Below are 11300 nucleotides of genomic sequence, written 5' to 3'. Positions count from 1 at the left end.
GTTTGTAGGTATAGGTTTTTATAACCTGATACTGAGTTTGTAGGTACAGATTTTTATAATCTGATACTGAGTTGTAGGTACAGATCTTTATGGTCTGATACTGAAGTAGGTGAGAACTTTCCACTCTCACTGAGGTAGGTGAGAACGTTCCATTCTCACTGAAGTTAGGTGTGGGTTATAGGCGTCAAAGACCTACACCTAGGATTATTTACTAGAAGTCAGGGACTTACCGGTAGACAGGGTCTATACGAGGTAAATAATCAAAAGAGTCAGGGACTCTTGGTAAAAAGGAAACATGGGTACCCAAGGAAGTAAACGAGCGAAAAATGATCCAGACAGTCCAATTATTCTGGCCATGAAACAAAAATATGGGGATCAAAGTGTTGAATGTTTAAATTACTGGGTAACAAATCATGGATTCCCAGAAGGGGGATCGTTGAGCAAAACTCAACTGAAAAAATTACGTGAAAGTCTTGAGAAAGAAAGACAGACAATTATGAGCAAAAAGAGAGTGAAAAGTGATAAAATGAGAGAGATTGAAAAGAATGAAGGATGTCTGAAAAAGTGGGAAGATGAATGTGAAACGAGAGAAAGGAGACAAGTGTGATAACATGCAAAATGATAACATGTATGAAAGTTGATAAGAAAGACAAAGGAAGTGATTTTGAACCTAAGAGTAAAAAGAATTCTCTCTATCCTAAACTGACAGGGTGCGGTCAGAGCTCTCTGGTTGATGACGCTTCCTGGTCCCTCCCTCGAAGACGACCCCCTCCAGATGCAATGGCTCCGCCTTCGGTTCCTCCTCCATACAACGCCTCATCTGCCACGTCATCACCGATGTCATCCACATCCTCTTTCATGAACACTCCCTCACCAGGCTCCAGTGTCCTCACCTCCTCCTCCCTCTCCCCTCCAATTGCAGCACGCACCAGACAACAATCAGATTCAGCTCTTACGATGCCAATGGTGCAAGTTATGGGTCCGGATGGAAATCCAGGTTTTGTCTACCGCCCATGGACAACTCAGGACCTGATTGATGCAGCATCACACCTCCCAAAGCCTGCACAAGGTGGCGCTGCCATGGCACGAGCCTATGTTCAGTTCATCAAAGATTTCACACCAACCTCAGGCGAAATCCAGAGAGTCATGATGAAATACATGAAACCATCTGATTTCTCCAAGGTGAAAGACATTTTCCCAAGAGATGGTGACTTCAGACCACAAACGGTGAATTGGGACACTAATGACAATGCTGATCTAGCAGACCGACAGTATCAGGACTTTGTCACACAATTAGGACTGAAATTGGTTGAGGTTTCCCCTGCTCACTGTGACCTTGCTAAAGTGAATGCCTGCTGTCAGAAGGAAGAGGCATGCAGAGGGGACGCAGGCCATGGCAAGGAGAGAGATCAGGTCCAAGAATGGGACCACCACCAGGTTACGATGTGTGATTCCTGTGTGGCACTAAAGGACATTGGGCAAAGGATTGCACACAATTCCGAGGCCGAGGCAGAGGAAGAGGTGCTCCACCTAGAGGCAGAAATGACCGTTGGCAACAATCATCTGACTGATCTGAGAGACGAGGGAGGGGAGGACCAGATGCGTGCGTCACCCAGACAGCCTACCCTGAACCTTCAGAAAAGGGGAGTGAGAATGACACACACACACACACCACTCACACGCTTACACCGCAGCAACAACACCAACTACTCACAGATACTATTGAAGTTTTACAGAGAAAAACTGAGTTTAAACCTATAGGAACATACACCATGTATGATGACTCAATGGTGCAGAAACTGCCCACTATGATTTTGAATGTTGCAGGAAAAGATGTTACATTTATGGTTGACTCGGGTGCAACACGCACAGTGTTAAAATACTCTGAAATACCTGAGGCCAAACTCAGTGGCAATTTCATGTATTCCATTGGTGCATGTGGAACAACAGTGAAAGAGAACTATACATCTCCAATTACGTGTTCTCATCCTGAACCATTTACTAAAGTAAAGCACTCATTTTTGCTTTCCCAAGTCTGTCCATTCAACTTGTTAGGACGAGACTTGATGATGGCTTTTGGCATCGACCTGATTTCGACACCAGAAGGAGTTAAAGCTGTGAGACGAACAACTCCACCCAATCCTGAAGCCTATATAATGGCTAAGTAGCAACCTGATTTAATCTCCTCGCTGCTCTACATATACCAATGGAAAGTTGAGAGTGTTTTGGCTCCATCTCTAACTGAACGTGCACATGCACTGGTTAGCCCAACTGCAGCTTTCATGCAGCCTGAGGCACTCCATTGCACGTCACACGTGACAACTGACCTTGACAGAGACTATGAAACTAAATGGTGGACTGACATCAAAGATACTCTACTGACTGACTCTCTCTACTGGACAGACCTGCGATGTGCACTTTCTGTCAGCTTAACAGCTGAACAACAATGATTTTTTCTGATTAACAATTCACATCCACATATTTCGCTTTCCAAAGGACAAACTGATCAATGGAGAGATTTAGGTCCATGGACAAAATCATGCATTGAGCTCAAAGATTGGCAATCTACACCTGACCCACATGTGTCGTACTCGCCAAAGGGGGGTGTTTTCAAAACTGCATGCAAATTAACTGTGGCTACTCTGAAATCTGTTTACTTGCTAGACCACAATCTTGATAAAACCGAACACATACACCAAATGCTCTCCGCAGAACAGATCCATCCAGCCCTTGCACAAGTCCCACCCAAATTGTGGGCACAAGGCAAATATGATGTAGGTCTCATAAAAAATTGTGAACCTGTAATAGTCACTCCTAAGTCTGACTACAGACCAAAACGAGTTCAGTACCCTCTGCGTCCGGAAGCCGTCGACGGCATTAAACCTGTTTTTAAATCCTTATTGGAAGCTGGTGTTATTATCCCATGCAATGACTCACCTGTCTGCACTCCTATTTTTCCAGTTCAAAAAGCTAGAGAACCACCATCTCTACCCGAGTGGCGATTTGTTCAAGACTTAAAAGCAGTTAATGCAGCTATTCATGCCAGAACACCAAGTGTTCCTAACCCCTACACTTTGCTTTCACAAGTTCCATCCTCTGCTAAGTGGTTTTCAGTTGTTGATCTATCAAATGCATTTTTCAGTGTTCCTGTTCACAAGGATTCTCAGTACTGGTTTGCATTCCAGTTCAACGGGAAAGGTTATACTTTCACCCGTTTATGTCAGGGTTTCACTGAATCACCAACAATTTACAATCAGGCTTTATGCGAATCATTGTCGCCTCTAGCGCTCTCTGATGGCACTGCCTTACTACAATATGTAGACGATCTTCTGATCTGCGCTCCAACTGAAAAACAATGCATAACTGACACTATCAAACTGCTCAAACATCTGGCAGAAGAAGGACACAAAGCCAGCTTAAACAAGCTACAATTTGTCAGACAAGCTGTGACCTTCCTGGGTCACATAATTTCTGGTGAAGGCAAAACTATGTCTCCAAAACATATTGAAGCTATCCAAAAGATTCCAAAACCAATTACCCAAAAACAAATGCTATCTTTCCTGGGGATGTGTTCCTACTGTCGCGCTTTTGTCCCTAATTTTTCTGAGGTTGAAAGACCCCTCAGGACCTTGTGTCACCAATCAGGCATGACCTCTCGCTCACAACTTGAGTGGACACCGGAAGCAGACACTGCATTCCTGAACTTGAAACTTCAACTTCAGTCTCCTCCCACAATTGGACTTCCTGACCCAACCAAACCATTCACTCAGACTGTGGATGAACGTTCGGGTTGCATGACTTCTGTCCTCCTACAACCTCATGGTGATAGGCTCCGTCCTGTGGCATATTTCTCGGGTAAACTCGATCCTGTTGCAGCAGGCATGCCAAAATGTCTCAGAGCTGTAGCAGCTGCTGAAAAAGCCCTTTTGGCCTCAAGAGATATAGTTGGCTACGCTCCTTTGACTCTTCTTGTGCCACATGCGGTCTCTTTGATCCTTTCTGAGCAGAAAACATCACACCTTTCGGCTGCTAGACACCTTAGGTATCACACGTGTCTTCTTGACATGCCTAATGTCACTCTTAAGAGGTGTACTGTTCTTAACCCTGCTACTCTGCTCCCTCTTCCACAGGATGGTGAGACTCATGATTGCATGGCTGAACTTTCAGCATCTTGTTCTCCAAGACCTGATCTGACAGAAACGCCCTTGACAAATCCTGACCTTGTCCTCTATGTAGATGGCTCTGCTTCAAGAGACCCAGTTACAGGTCTCTGCCGTGTTGGTTTTGCTGTTTGTTCTGACTATGACGTGATGATGTCATCATCTCTTCCACCTCACTTCTCAGCTCAAGCTGCAGAACTTGTGGCCTTAACGACTGCCTGCCAATTAGCTAAGGGTAGATCTGTAAATATCTACACTGATTCCAGATATGCTTTTGGTGTTGTTCATGACTTTGGTGCACTTTGGAAACATAGAGGTTTTCTGAAATCTGATGGCAAGCCTGTTTTGCATCACACACTCATTGCAGATCTCTTAGATGCCATCCTTCTTCCTTCTGCCATTTCTGTGTGTAAATGTGCTGCTCACACTAATGCCTCTGACCCGATTTCTACAGGTAACGCTCGAGCGGATGCAGCTGCAAGGCAGCTTCTCTTCTCCCTTTGTCTAACTCTTCTGTATCACATACTTTGGTTTCAGTTTCTTCTGACGTGCCATCTTCCCTCAGTGCTGTTCAATCTTTTGCATCTCCAAAAGATAAGCAACTTTGGAGAAACGCAGGTGCTTCATGTCATGATGGCATCTGGATAGGCCCCGACAACAACCCGTGTTTGCCTTCCCATTTCTTCCCTCACTATGCTAAATTGACGCATGGGTCTGACCATGCATCAAAAGGAGGGATGCAGCAAATGATTAACACATTTTGGTTCACAAAAGGGTTTTCTGCCTATGCTCAAAAACACTGCCAAGCCTGTGTTATCTGTGCTACTCACAATGTAGGCAGGGCAATCCAACCTTCCCAACAAGCTGCTCATCCTCAACCAACTCGACCTTTTGAGCATGTCATGATGGATTTTGTAGAACTAACTCCATCAGAAGGAAAGTCTCATTGTTTAGTGATGGTAGACATGTGGAGCAAATGGGTTGAAGTGTTCCCAGCCTCAAAACAATCTGCCTCAGTAGTAGCTAAAGCCCTTCTTACTGAAATCATTCCCAGATGGGGAATTCCAGCTAAAATCTCCAGTGATAATGGCAGCCATTTTGTTAATTCAGCTATCACTGAACTGAGCCTATACTTAGGCATTAACCTGAGAACACACTGTGCCTACCACCCAGCTAGTGGAGGTGCAGTAGAGAGGGAGAATGGAACACTAAAGAACAAGCTGGCCAAGTGTTGTGAAGACACAGGTCTTCCATGGACAAAAGCACTTCCTCTAGTGCTTATGTATATGAGAATGCGAAAACGAAACAGAACTAACTTGAGCCCCTTTGAGATTCTTTTTGCAACTCCTCCTTCTGTAGGTGTGGAAGCTCCCCGATCTCCACCCCCATCAACAGCTCTTTGTGATCACAACACACTAACCTACTGTACCAATCTATCCAAACAGCTCTCTGATGTAAAGAAACAGGTGATCGCAGCCCTCCCTGTTCCAGCCAGTGGTCCCCTGCACCAGCTCGAACCAGGTGACTTTGTGGTCATAAAAGACTTCAGGAGGAAGTCGTGGAGGAACAGGAGGTGGCAAGGTCCGTTCCAGATCCTGCTGACAACCCACACTGCTGTGAAGGTCGCTGAGCGGGCTACCTGGATCCACGCCAGCCACTGCAGAAAGGTTCCAGCACCCCCTGCTGGTTCTCCTGGAAAACTACAAACTCCAGAGGCTGCTAAGTAAGACTTTGCGTTTGCAACAGGCACGCAGGCGACCAAGGGTCTGAAGAAAGAAGACAACAAGTGGCGTGCAGACGTAGTTTCTGTGTCACCTTCGTGGGCGCAAGAAGACCTACACCACACCACACCCTACACGTGTAGACTGCTACAAATGCTATGACACATACACAAAAACTGATCCTTACTCAGGATGCTTTCATCCACAAAAACAGCTTGCAACTTTTACCTTAAGGTTTTCCATTGAATTGTATTCTGTGTGACGACTGATCGTAAACCAGTTGGAATGCTCAGTCTGAAGTTTTGAATACTGTTCTTTTCTCATATTTGATTGTCATCTGGGATTTGTTGTGTTATATTGTGTGTGCATATTTTGTTGCTTCTATTGTTGATTGTGTTTTATTGGTTGTTTTTCTCTTCCTCGTTTATCCTTAAGGATAAAAAGGGGGGAAATGTAATGGCATATTGCATGCACACAGACACACAGTTTCTTTATGTCACACAAGGTTCAGTGGTTAGTTGTTTCTTGGGTCACACGAGGTGTAGAGGGCAATTATAAGTTTCCCATTTCATCTCAAGGTCCCTGTCCTCCCAAGAAACTCCCTGTTCTCTACTGATATCTGCTAGTTTCTCACAACAGTTTATTGGCATCATATCAGACAACTACTCTATCCAATGAACCTTCTGTTCTTCTGTATCACGTACACATACTGCTGAAGACATGTTTATATACGCCTTGTTTCTCTCTGCTCAGTGTTGTTCACTTTGCAGACTCTTCGACTCTGTAAACTGTGCTCCTCTGGTTGCAACTCAGATTAAATCAACTTGCTTGTATTCATCCGACTCAGTTCTCGTGCTTCATCTCACTCACAAAAGTTCCCACAACAGGCTCCAAGCCCTTTAAGGCTGGCATCAATGTGCAACACATAAGGCTTGTCCAGATCAGTAAAGGCTAACACAGGCGCATTGGTGAGACACCTAATGATCTCACTGAAAGCCTTGGAACATGCATCAGTCCATCGCAAGCCAAATGGTTCAGACTCCTTGTAATACTGCTGTTGATCTTTCGCAGAATTTACTTTCTTCCCTTTCCTCACTGGAGGATAACCTTTAGTGAGGTCTGTCAATGGTTTCACAATTGAGGAGTAGCTGGCTACAAATCAGCAATAATAACCACAGAAACTAAGAAAGGATCTCAAGGACTTCAAATCAGTGGGCTGTGGCCATTTAGTGACAGCCTCCACCTTAGAGGGGTCTGTGGCAATCGCATCAGCCGACACAATATGCCCTACATATTTAACTTTAGACTGACAGAATAGACACTTGTTCACAGAAACCTTGAGACCGACCTCCTCAAGACGGTCCAACACTTTCATCAATCTCTCCTCATGTTCCTCAAGAGTTGCACCGAAAACAATCAAATCATCAAGATAAACGAGAACCTGTAGCAAATTCATGTCCCCGACAGCCTTCTACATCAGATGTTGAAATGTCGCAGGAGCCCCCCATCACCCCGAGGCATTCTCTCAAACTGGTAGAACCCGAGGGGACATATGAACGCAGTTTTATCCTTGTCTTCCTCGGCCATGGCTATTTGGTAATAGCCGCTGCGCAAATCAAGCACTAAGAACCACTGGCTACCAGAGAGGCAGTCCAGTGCATCATCGATTTGCGGGGTGGTGTATTGATCAGGAATGGTCTTAGTATTCAGAGTCCTGTAGTCAATGCACATACGCACACTACCATTTTTCTTTCGTGCAATCACTATGGGTGATGCATAGGGACTCTTTGACTCTTTGATCACTCCTGCAGCCAGCAGGTCCTGAAGGTGCTTACGTACGTCCTCTATGTCAGCAGTCGCCAGACGTCTGGACCTCTCCCGAAATGGTCTGGAGTCAGACAGACGAATGCGATGCTCTACATCTTTGGGTAAACCTACCTCCCATTCATGGAGTGAGAAGACCTTACGCCTCTAGCACAGCTTCCTAGTAAGTCTCTCTTTCCATTCCATGGGAATAGGAGAATCCCCAAAACCAATCAAACTCGGGCCCACCTCTCCTGATATCTCACCAGTCACTGGTGGACTCGCCAAGTCAGCTGTTTGCATTTTACCTAACAGTGTACCTTGAGATATTTTCACCTCTTTATTTGCTTCATTCTGCAATAGCAATGAAAAACACTTTAGCTGAAGCCACAACAGGTTGAAACATCACTCCTTGAGGCAATGGCATAGCATCACTTGCTTCCACTATAACTAGGCCCTTAGGCTCTGGCTGGCAAAAATCCACTTGGCATGGTACACAACAGCTTGCTTGTGGTGGAATGGCCAACTGACCAGGGCCCATCCATTTCACCAGACCCACTGTCACATCAGCGTCCACCTCACTACTGTTATGTGAAACAATGTCTTTCTTGGGTCCAACACTGCTGACATTCAAAGCACGAGCCAGAGTTTCAATCTTTGGGTGACCATACAGAGTAGCAAGCCTATGAAACAAACTCGCATTGGTGCCTAAAATCACTGGGACCTCATCTGCACTGAAAAAAGGGGAAAAGTGAAGTTGTTCAATTTACAAATATTAAGCTTGTATAAATAACATGAAATATTTCTGTTTCCCTTCAAAACATATGCCAATCTTGAAGATCACACTTAATTTTCAGCGGTGTTACATCTACATATCTAAATCATGTTAATACCAAATGAAATAGTTATGGTTTTCCTCCGCCCCCTTGGAGCAGTGGAAGGAAACCCCATCTATCGAGAAACTTTCAAGGAGGGAATATTTTGGGGTCTGCCATTTCACCACTGATGCTGCAAGCACCAACGAGTCATCTGCTTAAGGTAAATTTAATTCACTCTAATAAATTATCGTTAGGAAGTGGGAGACATCACTTCAGAATCGTTGTTTTCACTAAGCAGGACGTTTTAATCTGCTATTAACATCGAGCAAGTCAAAGTTAATGCTAGCGTTAGCTACCGCAAGCTAGTGCTATGCTAATGCCTGGAACAGAACTGTATATGCTTTCTCACGATATTCATTGAAATGTGTGCACACCGTGTTTTTGTGTAGTGTGAAATGTGCAGTATATCAATTACTTTTTGTCATTTATAATGGGAGTTTGACATATAGTAAAAGTGAATCTGTGGTGTTTGCTGTTAAATAAGCCCCACGCACAGACATTGTATGTACAGAAGACTTTTTGCACGTCCATGCATCCGAGAAAGTTTCAAAAATTCAGAGCTTGGACCTGACGCGCCCGGCCCGACACAGTATATGACGTCATTTTTGTCACGCGCCCGGCACATTGCAGCCTGTGGGCTATAAACCGAGTAGCATCCAGCTGCAGCCCCGGAGACTATTGTGTAAACCGGTCGGCCGCGGTGTTCGGCGTGGTGGTGTCCGGAATGAAGGTGAGCTGGTCGAGGGGAACAGGTAACGGCGGTCGGCGTCAGGTCCCCGTTCACGCGTCGCTGCTGTCGAGTCGCCTCAGGTAGCGTCTAGCAACTAACTTAGAACTGGTGTGGACTAGTGGAATCCGACTGTTTAATTAAAACAAAGCATCGCCAGTGCTCTGAAAGTCAAAGTGGAGAAATGAAGCGTGGGTGTCAGGTAAACGGTGTGAGTAACTATGATAGAATGATAAATGTAATATAATATAGAGTTTGAACAGTTATCGCACTACCTCTGTTAACCCCTGGTAACATGTTTATCCTTAAGATGGTTTGGGTCAAATTGACCAGAGGTGTCTATGTGGTTTTAAAAACAGTATAATTCTGTTAACCCAATAACCATAAACATTTATCTGTGAGCCAATTAACACATAGTAAAGATTCATATTTGTTCTGAAGTTTGCATGTGAATTCTCATAATTGCCTCTCCTATGTACTCCAGACTCCTTTCCTTCCAGTGTCCGCCAGATTATAGTGAGTAGTGTAATCTACACACATTTTATTTAAACTTCACAACATATATTGTGAATACTTCACTTTACACACGTACCTGTGATTTGACACTCCATACTGTCATAAAGAAACCTAATAGGTTTGATCCTTGGCCTCGTTGAGTCAAATTGATTTGGAAAATCTGCATAAACCTGTTAATAAAGTAACTGTCTCTTTCCAGAGTGAGGACACTGAGGTTGTAAGAGAACTAATCATAAAGGGACTGTGCGTATATCTTCACGAGGACCCAGCACACCTGTTCATGGAATATGAGGTGAGTCCAACTAATGTATCATTGACAGCAGAATTTAGATTACTTTACAAGGACAAGTGTTTTGTTGATTATTTGAGTTGATAATTTGAGTCCCGGCTGTGTGTGTAACAATGCTTGTTGTGAATGTGTGTGTAACAATGCTTTGAAACCTTTCTACTTCCCCTTCAGGTGGTGATTGGTCATATTTTGCTCCTATAAAACTTAATTGAAATTATTGTCTGTCCTGTAGAGTGAAGACCATGCTGCAATCCAGGACGGAATCGGGGACACCACGGTGGGAATTTTCCTCATAAGGCAAAATGGCGGTAGTGAGGTAGAGGACATCCTTGTGGTCCTTGAAGGCCAGGCCATATTGGTCGACCTACCAAGTGTTGGAGTGGCGGTTGCCATGCCTTAAACCTGGACTACCCTCCTCAACTCAGATACACCTTTGAGGTGGTACAGAAAGTTGTAATGGAGTTGGAAGGCAAAGTGCTGTCAAAAAGGGCTCAGGCCCTGAAAATCCAACTCTTTGAATACAGATGGTATCTTAGAAAATGTCATAGTTTTCTGTTTTGCAAGTTTTGTTATATATGTTTATGAGAGCGCCTAAGTCTCTCGCGTTGCCTTAGTTTTGTCTTTTTTTTAAAGAGCAGCATACAGAGATTGCCTGGGACTGTAATAATAACCTTGTAAAGTCGGGTTCCTTTGTTTTCCTCTTTTTTTGAGAGTGGGTTTATGTGGTACCTTGCTCTGTTTGACATTTCTGTTTCCCAAAAAAAGTCCCAAAATAGATAGCCACTGATTTTAGGTCTTGTTTTAGGGCGTCTTGGAGAGCACTTTAAAAGGCTTAGAGCATCTTTGAAAAGTTGCTGATATAAGACACCGAAATGTTAGATTTTGTCAATGCTCAGTTAATAGTTAATGACCGTTCAAGTTGATGAAATTCAACTTTATCAACTTTTTGCACTGTTCTAAAGATATATTTTTTTAGTTGAATTAATAAAAGGGTTGAAGTGCAAATTTGTGTTAAGTGTCCTGTGTTTGATGAATTTTGCGTTGCTTTTCATATCAATGACTAATTGATCAGTTGGCAACTAAACAATGTACATCATACTAAATTATGTACATTTAATTTTAATGTATGTTTGGTAAATTCTAATTGAAATATAGTATAATAAACATAAAAAAATGACACAAATTGCATAATAAAAATGCAATTGC

General features: G+C 43.7%; 1 protein-coding gene and 1 long non-coding RNA gene across 3 annotated transcripts; both read left to right on the top strand.

The window, feature by feature from the left end:
- Positions 1 to 629: 629 nt before the first annotated feature.
- LOC122760049 lies at positions 630 to 6277 on the top strand. Its single transcript, XM_044015127.1, has 2 exons — positions 630 to 1643; positions 5606 to 6277. Exons 1-2 carry the CDS (start codon positions 631 to 633, stop codon positions 5616 to 5618), a joined length of 1026 nt encoding a protein of 341 aa, XP_043871062.1. The 5' UTR covers position 630; the 3' UTR covers positions 5619 to 6277.
- A 2141-nt stretch (positions 6278 to 8418) lies between these two features.
- LOC122760044 lies at positions 8419 to 10819 on the top strand. Of its 2 annotated transcripts, XR_006358323.1 has the most exons (4): positions 8419 to 8722; positions 9774 to 9805; positions 10005 to 10097; positions 10327 to 10819. It is a non-coding gene; the product is annotated as an uncharacterized LOC122760044 (long non-coding RNA). The 2 variants fall into 2 exon arrangements; XR_006358322.1 differs by having other exon boundaries at positions 8422 to 9805.
- Positions 10820 to 11300: the final 481 nt, after the last annotated feature.

The sequence above is a fragment of the Solea senegalensis genome, unplaced genomic scaffold (genome assembly GCF_019176455.1).
Source record: "Solea senegalensis isolate Sse05_10M unplaced genomic scaffold, IFAPA_SoseM_1 scf7180000012881, whole genome shotgun sequence".
Classification (NCBI taxonomy): domain Eukaryota; kingdom Metazoa; phylum Chordata; class Actinopteri; order Pleuronectiformes; family Soleidae; genus Solea; species Solea senegalensis.
The sequence above is the reverse complement of the archived record's forward strand: the minus strand, read 5'-3'. Positions and strand labels throughout refer to the sequence as shown.

Coding starts and splice junctions, on each gene's coding strand:
- LOC122760049 (XM_044015127.1), top strand. CDS start 631: ATGAAAGTTGATAAGAAAGACAAAGGAAGTGATTTTGAACCTAAGAGT.